Below are 20,577 nucleotides of genomic sequence, written 5' to 3'. Positions count from 1 at the left end.
GGGACAGAAGTGGCTAAAATGACAGTCACAACAAATGAATTGCTGAGAATGTGTGGGGAGAAAAGAAGACTCAGTACTGAAAGATATTAATAACTTTTGCAGTGTTACATCATCAGAGGAATAACACTAATATTTGCATGTCTAATCTTTAGATACATTTATAAAGAAGAGTAATCACTGATCTGAAAATTTCTTCTTTGCTACTTGACTTTATGTATGTGTGCTCAAATCTGTTGTTGTTGGCTTGTGCTCTGTAATATTTGAAGGTTTTTAGAGGTATTGGTACTGCTATGTGTCTCCGTCTCTCTGGGTGCCTCCCAGTGAACCCCGGCCAGCCCTGGGTCAGCAAACAATGGGGGTGCAGCCCCGAAGTGACCGACAGCGGGGGGACACTCTATGGAAGAAATGCTGTGGTGCAGAATTTGGATTTTTTTACTTATTTATTTATCCTTGAACAATCCTTGATGCTCAGTCAGTGTTCAGACAGTCTCCTTTTTCAGCAGCCTCAATCAGAATACCAGCACATGGTTCTCTGATGGCATCTCCGTGCCAAGGGAGATTAGGGACATAACAAGCTTTTGAGCAGGTTTCAGCATCACCAACCAGCCTGAACTAATACTGCAGCATTTCTGTTTATGTGCTGAAAGTCTGTTTTTGAGATAGTGTGTAACACTGCTATCAGGTGACTTCCAGCAAGTCACAGAAATTTTATTATTTACTAAGTTTTAAACCATTACTTAAATGAGAGTGGCTTTCCTACAGGCTGACCACCTGCATTGCCTTAGACTTCCCTTTTTCAACCCATCTCCCATATTTACCTAAACCCAAACTTTTGGTTTACTTTTACTTTCTATTTTTTATCATCCAATAAATAGATATTTTGCTATACTATTCATTATCGTCTGATAAAAAAATCATTTAGGTCTGTTAATAGTAAGCCTAGAATAGACTCAAACCAAAGTGATAGGGTAGCTACATGGAGGCACAGGTAGTTTTGTTATAGATTCCACAAAAGTCTTCCCAATTCCTTTCCATGTTTCCTTATCCCTAAAGGGGCTGTGCCTCTGAACTCCTTGGGTATTAAGGAGATCTGGGCATGTGTTGTCAGTCATGGAATTATGAAAACGTGGAGAACTGAAGAGATAAATATAATCTAGGCATGGTGTGAGTTTATCTGTGTTCTTGACACTGCAGTTAATCAGGGGAGCATGGCTATTACTGGTGACCAAGTATCACATTCAGGAAAGGAAATTCTGACCTGCAGGAAGTAGTATGAGAAAAAGCTTAACAGAGACTCACATAATGGTGCTGAATTTTCCACCGCATCTGGAGGTCACTGGGAGCTAATGGATCAAATCTAGAGTTACTGCGTGTCTTTTAAGGTGACCAGGCTACCTTGTCACAGACCAGTTGTTGCATGTTTTTTAGGTTGTAAGGAAGTTAAGGTAAATGTTTAGAGGAATGTGCAAAACTGTCTTTTGTATTATTCTTGTTCTGGTTGAAATGAATTTTTCCCTAATTTTTCCCTCTTGTGCAGGGTTAGGAATGTTTTCCACTGCAGCTTGTAGATGCCAGTGTGCAAGTGCATTTCTTCTGAATGGTTGGCCTGATGAGGGTGAGGAAGGATATGCAAAGCAGACTCTCTTGCCCAGGTTCCCCAAATCCAAGAGCTGTACAATCAGGAAATGCATTATAGCATCCATTGTTGCTTCAGCAGGGAAAGTGTGCTTTACATATGCAAATACTGCTCAGAAGTTTAACTTAATAATTATCAGCTGGAGCCTCTATTGATGAGCAGCTGATGCTAATCACCAGCAGCAGAATTGGAATTAGCTACTACTAGGCTTGCATTGAGCATGCTTGTCTCTAGCTTGTGGTTACTGTGGCAATTGTAGAAACATATATATATATATTTTTTAAGCTTATATGTACTTATTTCTTGTACTTTCTGTCCTCTTAAAAAACACTGTAAAATGATGTATTTTAGGCTTTTCCCTTTCCTGTCTCTCCCACAGTTTATTACTGAGCAGGAGCCAACATAGAATAGCTCCAGTCTTTTACATCCCATGCCATGAATGATAGTCACAGTACTGTGTACAGCTGCAGTGACACATTTGGACACATGCTTTACCTCAGAGAGCTGTAATGGCTGCCTGCTGATGATTATACATTCTGCTACTTCGGGGCCAGTAGTCACCTTAACACAAAGCTCACACCTGAACAGAGAATACCTGGGTGTAAGATATCCAAATGGTTAATGAAAAAAGAGATTCTGCTTCTCCATAGGAAATTTTCAGATTAACAAATCCCATTGTTTTCCCTCCCACTCCTGCTGTACACCAGGGAAATTCAGCTGGCTACAAATACTTACCCTGCAGATATCATTCATATGCCTTTTCCTAAGTGTGCTTTATTATTCACATCACACTCCTCCAGGCCCTCCACAGCTTCCCTTCTAATTATTCCCTGCTTGCCCATTCCTATGAATAACCAGTGGCATTCACCCACATTGTGCCATTTAAGGCGTTTAGTAGTCCATCCTCCTATGAATTGGATTTCTCATTTTCCAGGAGGTGCCACAATTTATTTAAATTCATCCAGATTGAAACTCTAAAGGTTTATAATTGAGTTGCAGAAGGTTTCAGCTTCAGGGAAACAACCAGGCAGTGGTTGTCCTGGAGGTGGTAGAGGGGAATGCTTCAGGGCAGAGGCAATTGGTCTGGCTCAGACCAGCTTAAGCTGAGTTGGATGTGTTGCACTGCAGGAGGTGAGAAGCTCTGTGTGACCCTGTGGGTCAGCTTAAGCTGTGGGAATGGTAACCTCTAACTGAATGAGGATTTATGTCCGTAAGTGACCTAAAAGAGCTCATTTATTTGTACCCCACGTGTATACTGCTAATTGTGATGAGGTTGTTTATGGCAAAAAGTCGCTGCTAAGGGATAGTTTAGTTGTTGCTTTTGTAGAGAAGTGTGTTTGCCAAAAACCTTACAGGCAACACCTCAGGGCCTGGTGGAGTGGTCAGAGGACAGAAGGGGCATTGACCCTCTCTTCCTGTCACAGGGTGCTCTGCAGTGTGCTTGCTGAGTCTTGTTCTAGGGGATTTCCCTGCAATATGCCTTCAGGGTCCACACGTGTGAGTCTTTCTGGCTGCCACATTGGCAGTCTTGACCTGCCTGCAAAGCTTTTGAGCAGAAAGAGAATACCCCTCTACCTTTGGGGAGATGGAGCTTCCTTTTCTGCTCTTTCTCCCCCGCTTCCCAACTGCTAAAGAAGTGGTTTGCCAAAAAAATCAACTTCTTTACAGAATGGGACTTGGAGAAAATAACAATTTGTCAAGAGCACAGATGGCTTATTTAGAATCTAATAGGTATTAAGACATTATTTTCCCCAGGCTTTACTCCTGATATTGATAATGTGTTATCTTTGCCAAGTTCCCCTCTTGATAACATGTTATCTTTGTCAAGCCAAGTCCCTGATAAAATCTTATTTTCCCTCAGTGCTCACTCTGATAATATATTATTTTCTTACATCTCTGCTGCCAGTGGAAAGGAGGGAAATGGTATTTTTAGTCCTCTTCTTGAAGAGGCATATATATTGCCAAGGCAATGCAAAACAGGGAAAGAAAGAATGAGAAGAATGAACAAAAAAAAAAAAGTTATTTATTCTAGACAAGGAAATGAGCAAATATTTTAAGACTTATGGGCCCTTGTTTTGAATATGCTAATAACCCAACATTCATAACTAGCTAATGAGCCTGTATTTCTTTTGAAAAAACAAACTATTTTTAAAAAGTTACATGTTTCCAAGAAGGATGTTTATGTCTAGATTTTCTTTCCCTATTTCTTCCTGCATTCAGTTGCTTCATGCTTTTCTTTACTTGATATCTTTTACTCTTTACCATCCCTATTAGAGAATCCCTATCGGGATTGCATTTGCTCATCCAGCACATAAACTGTGTTTTATGTTCTGCAGCACGATGCCATCATTGATGGTACAACCGCAAACCGTTTCTGAAATGCAACCCCTTCCCCATTTTGCATGCAGAGGAAATGCAGCAATGCCAAGAAAGTGGTTCTTGAACCACTCCATTTAGTTAAGAGACTGGAAGTCATGTCATGAACAATGCAGGAGACAACTTTGTAATTTATGAAGTCAAATTTGCCCTGAGGAATTGTTTCTGTCTCTACCACCAAGTTCATTATATGTTGTTCATATAACAATGATATTGCAAGTGGCTGCTAATCCACATTTCCTGGATTTCCAACTTGCAGACTCGCGCATTACAGAAATGTTAAGCTTATACCTGTTGCATATGTAGCTGTCCTCTGAAAAATTGGAGTGCAGAAAAGGTGATTATTTGTTGAAAAACTGTATCAGACCTATCTCAGCTGTGCATCAGAAAATGGTATTTTCTTTGAGTGCTAGGGACTCCACAACTTCTTGCTTGACTATAAAAGAGGGACTGATAGCACCACCTTTCCTTTAAAAAAAATTTAAAAAGACGTCACTGATCCCTATGCTGTGTTAAGATGGATAGTAATGAACATCATAAGCCAGTGAGGGAATAAATAAGTATTTTTTTCATAACAGGATATGTATGTGTGGTCACAAACAGAATGATGAGCTGAACCAACCTGCTGAATAGCTGTGATCACCATCCATCCTATGCACACAGTGATGCTGATATTCTTTGGAAATAAAGTGGTGATTGTGCAGTTAGTGATCCTGTCAGCAGACCCAAGGGAATGACAGCAAAGATTGAACAGGAGACCATCATTCTCACATTTCCAAACTTTTAAGTGTTTGACTTCAGTGGATGCTTGACCCTGACTGGACACCAAGTACCCACCAAAGCTGCTCTATCATTTTCCCTCTTCAGCTTCACAGGGAGAGAAAATATAATGAAGAGCTCATGGGTCAAGACAAGAACAGAAAGAGGTTAGTCACCAATTACTGTCACAGGCAAAACAGACTCAACTCAGGAAAATTAATTTTATTTATTACCAATCAAATGAGAGTAGGGTAATGAGAAATAAAACTCACTCTAAAAAACCCACTTTATTTTCTACCTTCTTCCCAAATTAAATTTACTCCTGATTTTCTCTCCCTTTTTCCTTGTAATGGTGCAGGAAAACAGGGAATGTGGGTTATGGTCAGTTCATCACATGTGGTCTCCTTGCTCCTCACACTCTTCCCTTACTTCAGTGTGGAGTCCCTCCCATGGAAGATAGGCCTCCACAAAGTTCTTCCAAGAGAGCCCTTCCTGTTGGCTGCAGTTGTTCATAAATTGCTGCAGCTTGTGTCCCTCCCATGGGGTTCAGTCCTTCAGGAACACACTGCTCCAGGGTGACAACCCGGCACAGGTCACAAATCCCACCAGCAAGCGTGCTCCAGGGTGGGCTTCCCCACAGAGTTACAGCCTCCCTTGGGCACCCACTTGCTCTGGCATACGCTCCTCCACATGGACCTCCATGGACTGCAGTGGCACATCTGCCTCACCACGGTCCTCCCACAGCTGCAGGGAAATCTTAGCTCTGGTACCTAGAGCACCTCCCTTCTGCACTGACCTTGGTACCTGCAAAGTTCTTCCTATCCTTATTCTCACTCCTCTCCTCTCTGGCCACAATTGCTTCTCTGTAGTAACTTCTTACCCTTCTTTGTGGTCACCCCATAGGCAACCATTGTGATGGGCTCAGCCTTGGCCAGCAGCAGGTCCATGTTGGAGCCATTTGGCTTTGGCGCTCTAGGACATGGGGAACGCTTCCAGGAGCTTCACACAGAAGCCACCCCTGGAGCCCCTCTGCTGCCAAAACTGGCCAAGCAAAGTCAATGCACTTGGCAAGTCTGGTGTTCTGTGGGTGAAGGTTTTTTTGTGGATGATATGTTTAATTTCTGAATCCACTGCTTGTAGAGGGCTATTTTGTTCAAGGAAAGGACACCAAGAAAGTAATTTCCCTGTGTATGAACAGCAGGCAATAATGTGATTCTTTAAGTAAGGCTGACCTTCAGTGGAATTGAATAGTTCAGGATTGGGTTCAATAAACCATGTTAATGTGTTCTTAAGTACCCGTAACAGCAGTGGAATTGAACACAAATTTAGTACTTTAAGAATGTGCTGGAGTTCTTAAGTGCAATTAGTATTGACTTAGTCCACGCCTGGTGGTTGATTGGCATCTCCAGTGCAAACAGCCTCTCCTAACTAAATAACATGTAACTTAACACGTGTGTTGTCCATGCCAAATCCTGAGAAGGACTTAATAGTGATGGGGAGAAGTTCTGTTGAAGCTGAGGAAACTTGTTTGGACTGTATGAAAAGGCTTGGTTGTTACTTCTTGTGCTGTCTCTGTCAAGTGAACATCAGCCTTCAGTGCACTTACTGTGACAACTTTTCAGTGTTACAAGTTTCTGCCTCTGACACGTGAAAAGCATGAACTTTTAATTGTCTCATATCATGTTAGGATGAAGTTGTGTACTCACAGGCCTTAACTAAATTGCTTGGACTATGTTTCACTGTTAAAATGGTTGTTCAGGCAAGGTTTTCTACTTCCAGCTGAAATCACACTGCAGTGTTTCACAAGAAGTTGTTGGAGAAAAAAATTGGTAGGTGTGAGACTAGGCACTTTGGGATGCCTTAGCACCTACTCATGGAGGCACGCATCTGAAGTACCAAAATGTCAGCAGAAAGAACTTCATTCATAGTTGCCTGGATAGCCAGGACCTACTAGAGCAGCCAGCTGAGCAGAAGTGCATGGAGTACTAAGGTGTCGGGTGGTAAAAGCTGAGCTAGAACTCCAGAATAGAAGGGATAGTTTGTCTGCTTACACTAGGCTTTTGTGTCTCTGTAGTCCTGGCTGCAGTCTTTTCTTTTCTCTTAGGGTCCATGGAGTTCTCCACAATGGTCTTGATGTGGGAAAAAATAATTGTGCAATGAACTTGAAATGATTTTGAGGCCTTATCAGGGTAATATCAGTAATGAGCATAGTGCCTGCTATATATCATTTCTTTCTGCAAAATACTGGTTTTTGGTTAAAATTCTTATGCTCCTAGTCTTCAGAGTGGGCAGAGATAATGTGAATTTTCAAATGTTGACAAATGTGAAATGTAGGCATATCTTGTATCTGTAGTCAGACTGAAACACTGTCTCTGGGCAGCATAACTTCCTCTTACCTAAGAAGCAGCCTAGAGTTCACTGCCATTAGTTAGTTCATTTTAAATGCATTGTATGCTATTAGGCGGGGCATGAGTAATGGCTGAAACATATAGAAACCTTAGACCTTGTCAAGATGCCAAAACACAAGCAGTTTGTGTTTTCCAGTAAACAAAATGTAAAAAGTTTTTTAAAACCCTCCCAAAACATGCTCCATAATTTTATGGGCCTCAGTTCCTAACACAATTGTAAGCGTTTTAGTTCAGATCAGGGTTGTCTGGAAAACTTAGGATGCCTGCTTCTGCACTTTTCTTCTCTGAATCTGAGAAAATTTTACTTTTCCTGCACTCTGCTTCTTTATCCCTTACCCAGTTAACCCTTGGATAAATGTTCTTTTTTCTCTGTGGCTCTTTCTTCGGCAACTTCCCAATGCCCCTGGGTCCTTTTCAGGACTATCACCTCTCCCAAGTCTGGTAACTACAAAACAAGGAACTTGGCTTTAATGCCTTTAAGTTCTGTGTGTAAGAAGGAAAATGCCACTGGTTCAGTCCTTCTCCTTTCAAATGAATTATGCTGTGTTGCTTTCTGATTGCTTTATTTTGTCCAGTGTCCTAAGCATTCTGCTTAAGTATTAATGAAATCCTTAAATTCAAGTGATTTTGTATATGCAGAAACGTTCAATAATCCATAGAATTCATAACTTACATATTGTCAAGTTTTCTGAATTGTTGGACCTAGTGTGATGATAAGTCATTGACTGCTGTCAACCCTGAAATAATTATTCAGCTTTGTGTTTGGGTTTTGTTTTGTGGACAGTGGAATTTTTCAGGTCTTTGTAAGTACAGTTGCATTAGCTCAAGTCTGAAGTAAAAGGCTTGACAAAGAAAATAAAAATTAAATCTGAAACTGCCAAAGTTTAAAAATAGAGCAATAACCCCAAATGAAGAATAAAAAATAATAGCTTTATTATTATTTATTACACCATTCAAAAGTGCACTACTTGCTTCAGAGCACAGTAATGTTCCTTGTAGTGCTCTCTGGGACATCTTCAGTCCCAAAGTCACACAGACCTCATTATGTGTTATTTTATTTTGATTTAGATTAGATAAAAAGTGCCTAGACACCAGCTCAGAGCATTCTGCCAGTTACTATAAACTATAAAATTCAAGTGCAGTGCAATCAGTTTAATTCTTCTACCAAGCAACACACACAATCAAACATTAATCCACTTACTCCTTCAGAGGTGAGATGAAACACACAGAACTAAATCGAATAGTCTTGCCACCAGACTTGCCAGCCTCAGATATGCAAACAATATGAGTTCTGCAATCTCTGAATTTATTAAAAATATTACTTTATTTCTGAGTATTAAGATCAAACTCTGTTCACTTTTGGTTTTATAATTTTATTTCATATTGGTCCTGGAATTGTCACATTATCATTTGCAGCAGAGAGCTGGGATGTGAAAATATACCAAGTACATGATACACCTGAGAATAGTGAGCAGCATTAGTGACAAAACATGACTCGTCCAGCTCTATGAACTCTGAAGAGATCATTCCAGAAAATACCTTGGACTTAGCAACTTATAATAAAACATAGTGAATCAGTGCAATTCAACTAGTTGTACATTTCAGATGAAGAGCCTAGCTAGTTGTTTAATTCCTGAGAGGATTTCCTTGCTCCTTTTACATACCAGCAGAAATACTTGCTACTGAGAGAACAGTAGTGGAGTTACTTGTATTTAAAGCTGAGGTTGCATAAACACTGGGCTGGTCTCATTAGCTGCTGCAACTTCAATCTGAGGCAGTGAGGTGATATTTTTTTTCAGTCCCTTTCTCAGACTATGTTGTTTCTTCTAAATACTGTGTAGAAACAAAGTCAAAGAAAAGTAGAACTTTGTAGAACAAAAGTTGAAGTTTTCTGATGAGTATATCTACAATTGTTCAGATGTTCATAAATGGTATCCTTTTCTAAAAGATAAGAAAAGCTTTTAAAGTTTTAATTTTGGAAAAGCAGCATTTATGATCTATTGATTTATGTCCATAGAATAGGTAAAGACATGTTTATTTTTTTTTCTATATTTTGAAATTTTTATGAATGTTGTTCTGAGATTCACTTCCCTATCTTTCTACATTTTCTGGTAATTATTTGAAGCTAGCAGAATTCAGTGACAAAGACAGGAAGCGATGAGTTAACATCTGTGTCAGCTGGATATTCACCAAGTGAGGAGTTAAGACAGCCAGTGAAGTTGTTGGCTGGATTTGCAGTGTAATTGTGTATCTGTATCAACCAACAGGTTGGTTGTCTGTGGGTGAGCTAAAGTGCTGGTTTTCTTTTTATTTGCCCAGTAATGAGATTCAATAGAATCACGGCCAAATGAATCTTAGTTTTCTTAGCTTGAGTATCAGCAGCTGAGGAATAACACAACTTCAGTTCCAGACCCTCCAAGCTTGGTGGAGAAAGATAACTCAGTGTTCTATTGCATGTCTAATTGTAGCGTGGCTCTGTCCTTTATGCTGACATTTCTCTGTTGCTGCACCCATTATTTTCAGGCTTATCAAGTATCTCATTAAATTTTTAATAACTGTTTGCTGGAGCATTCAAGTTTCAAGATGTCAGTGGCCAAACTCCAGAATTTGTCTTGAAACATTTTTCAGTCTCAGATTTATCCATATCCTTTGCTAATGGTAAATTAATAAATTACAATTTTTTTGTAGAAGATAGCCTGCAAGAAATGCAGGATATGCTATCCAAATGATGATAAAAATCAAGATTATGATTTATATACATAACAGGAAGTGTGTGTACCTGTATAACTCAACAATGTAAATTTGAATTGAGGATTTGATTTCCATACCAGTTTTTTTCATAAAGTTGGTTTAGAGGACTGCTCATCATTCATGTAAATGTGAAACAATGAAAAAGAACACACAATGAATAGGTCTTTACAGCAGGGAGATAGTTTTGAGTTGGTAGGTGAAAAATGTACTTGTTAGGAAGAACGTCTAAACAATAACTGCATGGTTTCCATTTTATCAACCAGTCAGGCTGTTACATGTTTGATAAAACCAATGGGACTCTCTGTGCTGGAAAAATCATTAAATATCAAATATGTCCCTGTAGTCGGCACTGATGAGGTCGCACCTTGAATCCTGCATTCAGTTCTGGATATTGAGGTGCTGGAGCATATCCAGAGAAGGGCTGTGTAGCTGAGGAAGGGTCTGGAGCACAAGTCCCAGGAGGAGAAACTGAGGGAGCTGGAGGGGTTTACCCCGGAGAAATGGAGATCAGGGGAGACCTTGTCACTCTCTAAAACTGCCTTAAAGGAGAGTGTAGCCAGGTGAGGGTTGTCCTCTTCTTATAAACAAGTGACAGGATGAGATGAAATGACTTCAAGTTGTGCCAAGATTTTGTTCAATATTACGAAAAAATGACCTAATGGTGAAGATGATCAGGCATTGGAATAGACTGTTCAGGCAAATGGAAAAATTACAATCCCTGGAAGTGTTCAAAAAACATGGATATGAACATGGATGTGGTTTAATGGTGAACATGTTGATGCTGAATTAACAGTTGAACTCAATGACTTCAGTGGTTTTTTTTCAACCTTACAGTTCTATAATTCTGTGATTTAATACATGCAAGTAGAAAGTCACATCAGAGAAATGCTTTATATAAGATACTCACATATCATCACTGCAAAGGAATTTCTTGCTAATTATGACACTGTGGATAACTCTCACTGTCTTTCGCTTTGCTTCAGTTTGATTTTCATTGAACAATTTTGAGACCCTTTAGTTGAAGGTGTTGAATTGAACCTTTTTACTTTTTTTCAAAATTCTACTGAGTCTTTTTAAGCCAAATTACTTTCCAGAGTTTGGTCCACATGCATATGGAACATTTCTGTCCTGAACCTCTTATTTTTCAGCAAGCATATAATACTATGTTGCTGAATAAAACCCATCTGTTCCACACATGTGAATCAGCTGGGGCTACTGTTTGGTACCAAATGGTTGCCAAAATGCTGTCATTTGACTGTGGAGGAAGTGAGAATAGGAAAATTATTTCATCTTGCATACATTTCTAAAATATATTTAACTGTATATTGTCTTTGAATTAAATCCTAATGTTCTTGACTTGTCTTTTCTTCCCAGACTAGAAACTGGCAGGCAGCCCTATGAGAACAAAGAAACACATGCTTATCTTTTGGTGTGCTTTGAAAATTAGTAGGACCTGTAGCTCGTAGAATTCAGCGTTTGTCCGAGTTTACCATGCACTTAAGCATGGCTTGGGAGTGCCAAGTCTGCATAAAACATGTCTGTATTTGAAGCGCATCTCTGCCTCACAACACCAACATTAAAGGAAGATGCAGCTGGTGTGTTCTGACAGAAGTGCTCTGTTTCCTTGTGGTGCAGATGGGAAGCCGGTGTCGCTGTCCCCGCTGGAGTCGCAGCCCCACAGCCCTCGGTACACGGCGTCGAGCCAGCGGGAGCGCGAGAGCCTGGAGGTGCGCGTGCGGGAGGTGGAGGAGGAGAACCGCGTGCTGCGCAAGCAGCTCAGCCTGGCGCAGAGCCGCGGCCCCGCGCACCACCGCGGCAACCGCTCCAAAACGTACTCCATGGAAGAGGGCACGGGCGACAGCGAGAGCCTGCGGGCCGGCATCGTGGCGGGCAACAGCTCCGAGTGCGGCCAGCAGCCCGTGGTGGAGAAGTGTGAGGTAAATACATCAAAGGAACGTGCCAGAAACAAAGCTTGGTTGATGTGGTCCTTTAAGGACATTGCAGATCCCCATTTCTTTCCTCTGAAACCTTTTCCTCCAAAACCAGCCTCTTAAAGGTCTGCTGCGTGCAGCTCCTCAGATAATATTTCATTTTTCTTTTTAAAAAAACCTTTAACACATTTGTCATCGGAATATCTTCTGAGTTATTATTTCTTCACAGCTTTTTGTCTTTTTCGTGCATGTGTCCCCAAACCTGATCTAAAAATCAAAGCCTTGCTTCTAGCTGACTTCACTACAGCTCTGCAGATAAAGACCTGTGGTGAACTGACCTCGTGTATTTTAAATAATAATGACTCCAGAGTGCTTAGAAAAGCCTTATTTCTTTGTTTCTGTGCCTATATTGAAACAGTTCAGGGTTCATGATTAATTAAATCCTGGCTCATGGAGCCAGCCTGTGCTTTTGACTCACTTTGAGGAGTGTATCTGGATGTTGCTGTGGGAGCAGGTGCTTTGTGTGAGCCGTGCACTAGCGGTGTGCTTGGCTGCAGGGAACAGGCGATCTGCTTCTGAGACAGTTTTGGTGTGGTTGGTTTGGTTTTCCCCATTTTATGTCAGTACTTCTGTGGATGTTATCCACATACTTAGTTGTGAGATGTGTGAATGATGGCAGGTCCAAATATGGATAGATCCAAAACAGTCTCGCTTAAAGGCCTTGTGCCAATCCCAGCTGATAAAGTTATCAAAAAATAACTTTCTCCATTTATTTCTACAAAGAGAGTAATACCATATCACCTTTTATCTTGCTTGCTGCCACTTGGAAGATAAAAGTTGAAAGAAAATTAGTGTGAGAGGAAAAAGAAATCCTAACTATCTCTTCATATAAATTCTATTCAATGAGAAAATATCAAATACAGTTTGAAAATGAACTGCTGCTTTCCAGTTGGATATCTTTGTCCAGCAATGTAGAAAAAAGGAAGCAACGTTATTGTAAGGAAAGGGAAAAGGAAGTTTTTGTTTTTCATTTTCCCTCCTCCAGATAATGAGGGCCTGATTTTCCTCAGTGTGAGATTTTTGGCATTTCTTTTGTTTAGGCCATCCATCAGCAAACCTTACATTTCCTTTATTTTTATATTAAGGAGTGATGAGCTGAATGTCAGTTCTTGGTTTTTCAATGTACCTACCAATCTAGGACACAAAAATAGCTTAGAGTAGGGATAGTTTAAGTAGCCTTACAGTTTATAATGTGTTTCGCCAATGAGTTTGCTTGCTCAGTGGGGTTTCGCACTGCTGGAGGCAATGCTTGTATAAAATATGAAATCTCAGATTATTTGCCATCCCCCTATTTCACTGCACGCTATTTTGATCTCAGAATAACTTACTCTTCTCTTAAGTAATTCACTCAGTAACTCAGCTACAGCAATGGAAGTTAAAATGAAACTTCCCTATTACCAGATTTGCCAAGGGTCTCATCATTTATCCTGTTAGTGTAGATTCTCATCCTGTGTTTATGTGGGGGGCATCTTGGTGCCTTTCATTCTCTGGTTCTTTTCTGTTTCAGATGTGTAAACGAAGTTTTTTTTGCTTCTGACCCTGGAATATATCACAGCAAGAGTTGACAAATTGGATAGTGAGAAACAAGGGCTCTTAAGAAGACTCTTGCTCTGGTGGAGACTAAGAGTGCCGGGAATGGGTTGTTCATTACATTGAGTCTGTTCTTAAAGATTTACTGGTGATAACATTTCACAGTCTAATTTGGGATGGTCTTTAATGATGATTAAAACATTTGAAAATGCAGTTAAAATGAATGAACATTAAATCTCTGATAAAGCATCATCTATGTGATATTAATTGTGATCTATATCAAATAGCTGTGGGTTTGTTGCATTCCAGCCACAGCTTCCTACTCTTGCATCACAGGAGAGCTCTTCTGATACTTTAAAATGGACCAGCATTATACTGCAAGAAAAAAAATCAGACACCCAGACAAGGGGCTTCTCCCTTGAGTGAGCAGATGCCTATCATGCCTTCCCAGTAGTAGACCACTTGAACACCAGCCTTGGAAATATAAGTAAGCATAGTCCTTACACAGATGTCAGCACTAACAACAGGCTTCAGAAGGAGAGCATAATGCCAGTTAACAAAATTGTATGCATTTTTCTTACAGTGTTATCCCACTATCCTTCCAGCTTGTGCCTCCCTAAACTGAGCATTTACTTGAATTAAGTATGTATTTATAAATATTTTTGAAAGAGATTATGTATTAGGAAATTGATAATTAGCAGTATAGCATTTAGTGGCTTAGCAAGATACTTAACATTTGAAGCATTTTTAGAGGCGTATTTGTATTGTTCCTGTTCTCAACAGTGTTGTTCAGTAGGGTTAAGTGTGTAGTGCTCCATGGCCATCAAGAATAGATCCTCACCAACATCAGCAGTGTAACACATGTAAAGCAGATGTTGTCTGCCACTGGGAAAAAAAAAAAAAAAAACAAACCTTGAAACAAACATAAGTATTTTGTACTCTTAATCACATTCAATAATTATTTATGAAGGATTAAATATCTACAATGGAAAGCCTACTGGAAAATTACTGAGGTATGAAATGTCTTACCAAAGATTATTTTTAACTATAATAACTAATACAGGTTTTTAAAACTCATTATTTCATCATTCCAAAAAGTAACCCAAGGAAGAAAAATTGCTATGTGTGCTCATCTAGGCACTGTATACTCCTCATCAGTATGGATCTGGGACCCAGTTCTTTGTGTGGTTTTGGATATTTTCTTCACATTAATATTATCCCAGAACATGAAATACTGCATTTAGAAACAGGTTTTTCCTGGTGTGTAGTGGCTGAGGTAAGAGTTTGGGCTACGTTAGCATGCACCTTGGGTATGACTTTAACTCCCTTTCTTAAAGAAGCTTAGCTTCCTTAAGTGCCTTGAAGCACCTACACCTGAGTGCTTCCTAAACTATTTACAATTGAAAATAGTTCAGTTGGTGTCCCTGATCCTCAGCCTTTAGGGAGAATGTTGTGATGAACTTCCACAGTGTTTTGATTACCTCTTCATATCTCTGTGTGTAAACAGAGGAAGAATTAATTGACTGTGTATCGTTAGGCGTGCAGTGAGTTACATTATCCAAAAGCATCTCCAGTGAATGACCTGAGTCCAAACTCCTGCAGCAAGTGGTGAACACATGCATCACTCACTTTGAAAAGAGCATTGTAGGAGGATGGACACTTTGAATGCTCAGTTTGGTCCTGCAGCGACTTCAGCATATCCAGGCTAGAGTGTGATTAGTATTATCTAAAACGATCATGGAATGCCAGCAGTAAAGGGGCCAGTGCAGAGCCTTGTGTGAGAAGTCTGGTGGGACATTGAGCCAAACAGGCAGGATGACCCTTGTAGTGGAAGTTAGAGCATTCTTTGCTCATGTGGCTTTAGTCCTTGGTGTTAGCTGCAGTCATTGAGTCTGGAGGTTGTGTGGATCATGGTGGCCAGTTCTGTTGGGATGGGGGATACAATCTTCCAGCCACCCGCAGATGGATAAAAGGAGTTTGGGAGAGGTGTCAATTTTCAAAATCTGAGAGGTGATGCTTACAGTAGTATGCTCAGGAGGGTGCAAGTTCTTTCAAGTGCTTATTCCAGCCATATCTTTCCAGAATCTGGGTACAGCCGGCTGTTCTCAATCCAAACATGCATTTGGAACAGGAGTGGAGAAAACTGGAAATAATGTTTTCCCCTTGGGATGCAAACATCTGCAGACAGTTCAGGCTGATAACTTCATTTGGCTTATCTGTTTTTCCATTGATGTTTAACAGTTAAACAATGAGAGAGAGGAAAGTTGATCAGGGAAAGGAGAGGAATAGACTGAGCCTTGAAGCGTGCTGCAAGAAAAAACTTGGAAAGAAAAGGTCTTGATTTCTGTTCTCTTTCAGGATTATTGCTCTTTTGTTTAACTGATTGCAGGCAGGAATAGAAGCGATATGTAATATCGAACACCACAGAGAGGCTGAGCAGAAGGTACATGGATGCCTGTGTCTCTGAGCTGGAAGAGAGCATTCAGAAGGGTAGTAAATGCTGCTCTCGCTGTGTCCTGGCTGAAGCAGCATCCAAGGCAACAGCAGCTACTAGAAGACAGCGAGGAATGCATGCTTTCAATTCTGAAACAAACTGATTTAGTAAAAGGAGAACATGTGGGCAAAAACTTGACAGAATAAACTGATTTGGAGGGCAGTTGTAAGGTAGAGAGAGTGGCTTTGAGGAGAGGTTTTCTGGCAAGCGTAGGTGGTATAAAACAATACTGACAGTATATGACAGTGCTATTCTGTGGAAACCCCTAAAATGTTGTTTCTGGTCTAGTGCCTTCAGGTGAAATGTTTAAAGCAAGGGTGAAACTGTTCTTGGTTAATTTGATTTTAATTGGCACTGAGGGGAAGGATCTTAGGTCTTCCACAAGCCTGGGAGGGGTACCAGGTGACAATGAGAGAGGAGGCAGTATGTGTAGGATCAGGAATCAGTTTTACAGACCCCTGCTGTAATAAAAATCATTAATAACCAGTCTCTGTTCTCCCCTCTTATCACAAGAAACACAATTGATTTTTGCCAAGTGTTGAGCATGCTCGGCTCCCATTGACTTTAACATAAATTTAAAGTGCTAATACCTCACAGAGCTGTTGCCAAAATGTACTGCAATATCTTTTCTTTCTCACACCTCTCTGGACAGACAGTTGTCTTATTAATTCAAGTCCTCTTAAAACATCAGATCTTAAATATGCCTGAGCTTGTGAAGCACAGCAGGGCTGGAGGCAGCTGTGATGTTCATGTGGATGTTCTATGGTGACACAGCCACTTGGCACTTGTATGATTCAAATTGTGCCTCGTACCAGGTGATCTTAATGGATGGGGCTGTGGGCTCTTCAGATGTGCCCAACACATGGCACTTCTTGTGTAAATGTGCTTCTGTTACAAGCCAGGCTTTGGGAATCTGTGACTATGTGAGGAGACAGAATTCCTCATTTGTTCTCAGCATAGTGGGCATTCTGTGGAAAATGAGAGCTGTGTGTGTGAGAAACCAGCTAACCAAGCTTCAAATGGAAGCCAAATGAGGCTTCCCTGCAGTTTCACAGCTGTGTCCCCAATGGCAGCTTTGTGCTGACAGCATGGTGAACTCTGCTTCATTTCTGTGACCACTAAGAAACAGAAGATCACAGAACCTGGAGTCAAAACTTGCTAGGATTAATTTTTTTTTTGTCCCTAGGGAGCAGAAATGGCTACTTTTTAAAAGCAGAGCAGAGTAACGTAATAGCATTTTTTACATTAGTACTTACTGCCTAAATAATGACTCGTAGCGCCTTTTCAATTTTCCTTTTCCTCCTGAAGAGATGAGGAAACCTCTGCCTCATGTTAAAAGGGAGGTAAAAAGGCACGGAATAAGTGATAATTTACCAGTGTCATGAGGTGGAGAGAATGTGTTTGTGGGGGGTTGTGTTTAACTTCACATTAACGCTGCCAGAACAGCCCATGCTGGTAGTCACGGGCAGGGAGGTGGCCTCTTGCCATCACCTCCTGTGTCCCGTCACATCACTGGGATGCATCCAGCCCTGGCAAACCAATAGTCACAGTCATGCTCATCCATGAGAGCTTGTTCACCCTCTCCATAGGGGCTGTGCATAAGACAGAAGTAATAAAGAATTTCTGAGATCATATCTGCTTCTAATTATCAGATGTAATTTTAAACTTTAGTTCAGAAGATTAAAAATGTCTGCATGTTTGCACGCTCAGGATTTTGTGTGCTGCTTACTTGAGGAGGGTGTGTGTACATACATGCACATGTATGTCTTGGCTAATAAATGCAATTCTGTTGAAGCTTCTGATATAATGTAGGGATAGTAATGACTTTGGAATGATGATGGTGCTATAATTCAACTAAGATGTTTTTAGCAAACGGCCTCAAGTGGGTTGCAAACAGCTGCAAAACACCCACTCAAATCCCTAACAATTGCAGCATTAAACAACAGCAGTGTCATGTGTGTGCTCTCCTTAGCGAGTGATGAGCACAAGAGCAGCCTTTAATTTTTGTTCTTTTTGTTCCTTTTCTCCCACAGACTATCCACGTTGCCATTGTCTGTGCAGGGTACAATGCCAGTCGGGATGTTGTCACACTCGTCAAGTCTGTCTTGTTTCACAGGTAAAGGTAGCTTTCTTTTCCTGCATTTTGTATATCTGATTATGACTAAGTGAGCTTTTTCTAGGTTTACTATCTTACTTCAAAAGGTCAGACTCCCTTCCCTGATTCCTTTCTCTTTTTAAGGAATGAGGAATAAGGAATCATTTAATTCATGACCATCTCAAATAGATTTCACCTGTGTGAAGATTTCTACAGCAAATAAGAGGGATCAGAGATCCACCTGCTACCCCTGTTGCATTGTGGGAATAGGGACAGTATCTATCTTCACTGTAAAGCATCTGCATGCTCCTGAATGCTGTAAAATAATGATAATGGTAATAACAGTGTTGTATTCATTCAGCCTGTGTCTGGTATGAGTTTATTGCACAGGTGTAGATAATAAATTCACATTGGTTGCTTGACTATCCCAGCTTCCAATTTTGACATTTGTTTTTGAAGTAAACCTACTCTCACAGTCAGTATATACACTATTTCATTAAATTCAGGTGGTTTGTTCTGACTTTGGAATGTCTGTTTACAGCCCCTCAGAAGTTTTTGCAACTTGGTTTTAGCACTTTTAGCTCCCAAAGTTGAGAGGCATAAATGTACAATGAAAACAAAATAACCAATTCCCTTAATAGACAGCAGTTCCAGAAAAAGCAAATTCACATTAAACTATGTATGGGCGTACATGTGTATCCATTGTCCAGTTTAGAAATGTCTCTCAGAGATGCTTTCCAATTATGTTGCTGAAAGTGGATTAAAATCAGGGAAGTGATCAGACTGTTTGACTCAAACAGGAGAAATAGACTAGTAAAATATGCTTACAGTACAAACAGCTTATTAAGGAGGTAGTTTCAATATGCTGCTTTTTTTGAAAAACAATTTTGTGGAAGGGTGAATGACTTTTGTTCATGTCATGTGGTAATATCTTCTTGCAGCAAGCATGAGTGGGACATTCCAGTCCTACACTTTGCTCCTTATGTTTGCCTCCAGTCTCCTGCTGAAAGCCATAGTAGTCACTCCCTGACAATGGTTTTAGTACACCATTTTATCATTTTTGGTAAGCTTCCTAAAAGAATATAAATGCTCACCTTGTCCACTATGAAAAAGTACTCCATAAGTACTGTTTAATCAAAACAGGAGAGCAGTGTCCATTATCAACACACAGTCTTTTGAGAAGTAGCATGTTTGTGTTAGATGAGGGGTAGGACCAGAAGAACAATACTAGGAGAAACATAAAAAAACCCAAAAAAATCAGTAAATATCCATGTCATTCTCTGTGGAGGATTTTACTGAATGTTAAAATTCTGGTAAATGGTAAAACTATAGCTGTTTCCAATTAGAAGTTTGAATTACTCAGTGTAAACTGGGTTTATATTGCAAGGATGTGGGGAGGTTTTATAATTTTTAAATTGTTGTTTCTAAGGGATTTAATGGAAAATCATATTTTTGTGTGACAGAAGTTATCCTAGTGGTTAGATTCTCCCTGTTTTTCTATCCTAGTACTTCCATCCAATTTGAGAAGACTTTAATCTCTCTGTTTCCAAATGTTCAGTAAATAATAGGAATCTCACAGCTCAAAGGTTTAAAGAACTTCTCTCTATGCTCTTTAAAGGAAATGCCCCTGTTTTACTTAAGGCACTCTTCTGAGCAATTAGCAAATTTATAAAGAATAATGCCACATAATTAAATTGTTGAATAATAATAAATTAAAATATTAAACCAAAAAAAGGTAATTAATATTAGTATTTCTGAGTCTGATGGATTCTGCCTCTGTCAAGAACATATTGTTGTTTGGCCTGCACTGCTGCTCATCTCAAAGGATTTGTTGAGCTCAGCAGAGGTGGTCAAGATAAAGTCCAGTACAGCTAATGAAACCTGAGTACATTCCAGATAACCTATCTTCCTTGTTTGCTCAGAACATACTTAAAGACAAGTCTAAGTCCATTCCTGCCAAGAACTAGCATTTCTCACTAGATACTAAATTGTTTGCTAGAAAGAGAAGTGTATTCTCAGAAAAGAGACAGAGCTTCTTACAGACATTTCTTTCTTATCTTCTAGAAAACACAGGCTTCTTAACCATCAGTTGATGCTATGGCTCCATGGCTATGCTTCAGTAGCATTCCTTTATCTTCGGAATGGTAGTTGTGTAGAACAGTGCAGAATAGGCAAAAAGAAACAACAAGCTGAATATTGATTTAGAGCTAAGTTTCCTTGCACTGGTTTCCATGTGCAAACAATGTTATTTTGGAGACCACTGTGCACTTCAGAAATGGTGATGGTTGGAAAGGCTTCTTTTAGTTGCTATGATCTATTTAATTATAGGAATGAAGGATGGAGACAGATCATGATAGTGCATTTAGGAGGATTGAGTTAGGAGAGTTGGTTGGTTCAGATAGTCAGTGCTTTAAGTTTACCTCTGACTTGAGGGTCCTCAGTGAAAATAGGCATGGAGGTGTCTCTTCTTCTAACCCTAGATATGCACCAGAGAGTGCATCTTAGCTGGTATTGTCCAAGAAGCCATTGTTTGAAAG

The 20,577-nt window shown here is 40.1% G+C and overlaps 1 protein-coding gene across 4 annotated transcripts in view; it reads left to right on the top strand.

Annotated features, from left to right (window-relative positions):
• The window catches only part of LARGE1 (LARGE xylosyl- and glucuronyltransferase 1), a 279,159-nt gene that overhangs the window by 120,976 nt on the left and 137,606 nt on the right, over positions 1 to 20,577 (top strand). For all 4 annotated transcript variants that reach the window (XM_041481415.1, XM_041481417.1, XM_041481414.1 and 1 more), the window contains 2 exons: positions 11,566 to 11,867; positions 17,979 to 18,061. In XM_041481415.1, the coding sequence (XP_041337349.1) occupies positions 11,566 to 11,867; positions 17,979 to 18,061 (385 nt within the window). The remainder of the gene's footprint in view (positions 1 to 11,565; positions 11,868 to 17,978; positions 18,062 to 20,577) is intronic.

Source organism: Pyrgilauda ruficollis, unplaced genomic scaffold (assembly GCF_017590135.1).
Source record: "Pyrgilauda ruficollis isolate IOZ18807 unplaced genomic scaffold, ASM1759013v1 scaffold56, whole genome shotgun sequence".
NCBI classification, from domain to species: Eukaryota; Metazoa; Chordata; class Aves; order Passeriformes; family Passeridae; genus Pyrgilauda; species Pyrgilauda ruficollis.
This window is presented reverse-complemented; position numbering and strand designations above follow the sequence as displayed.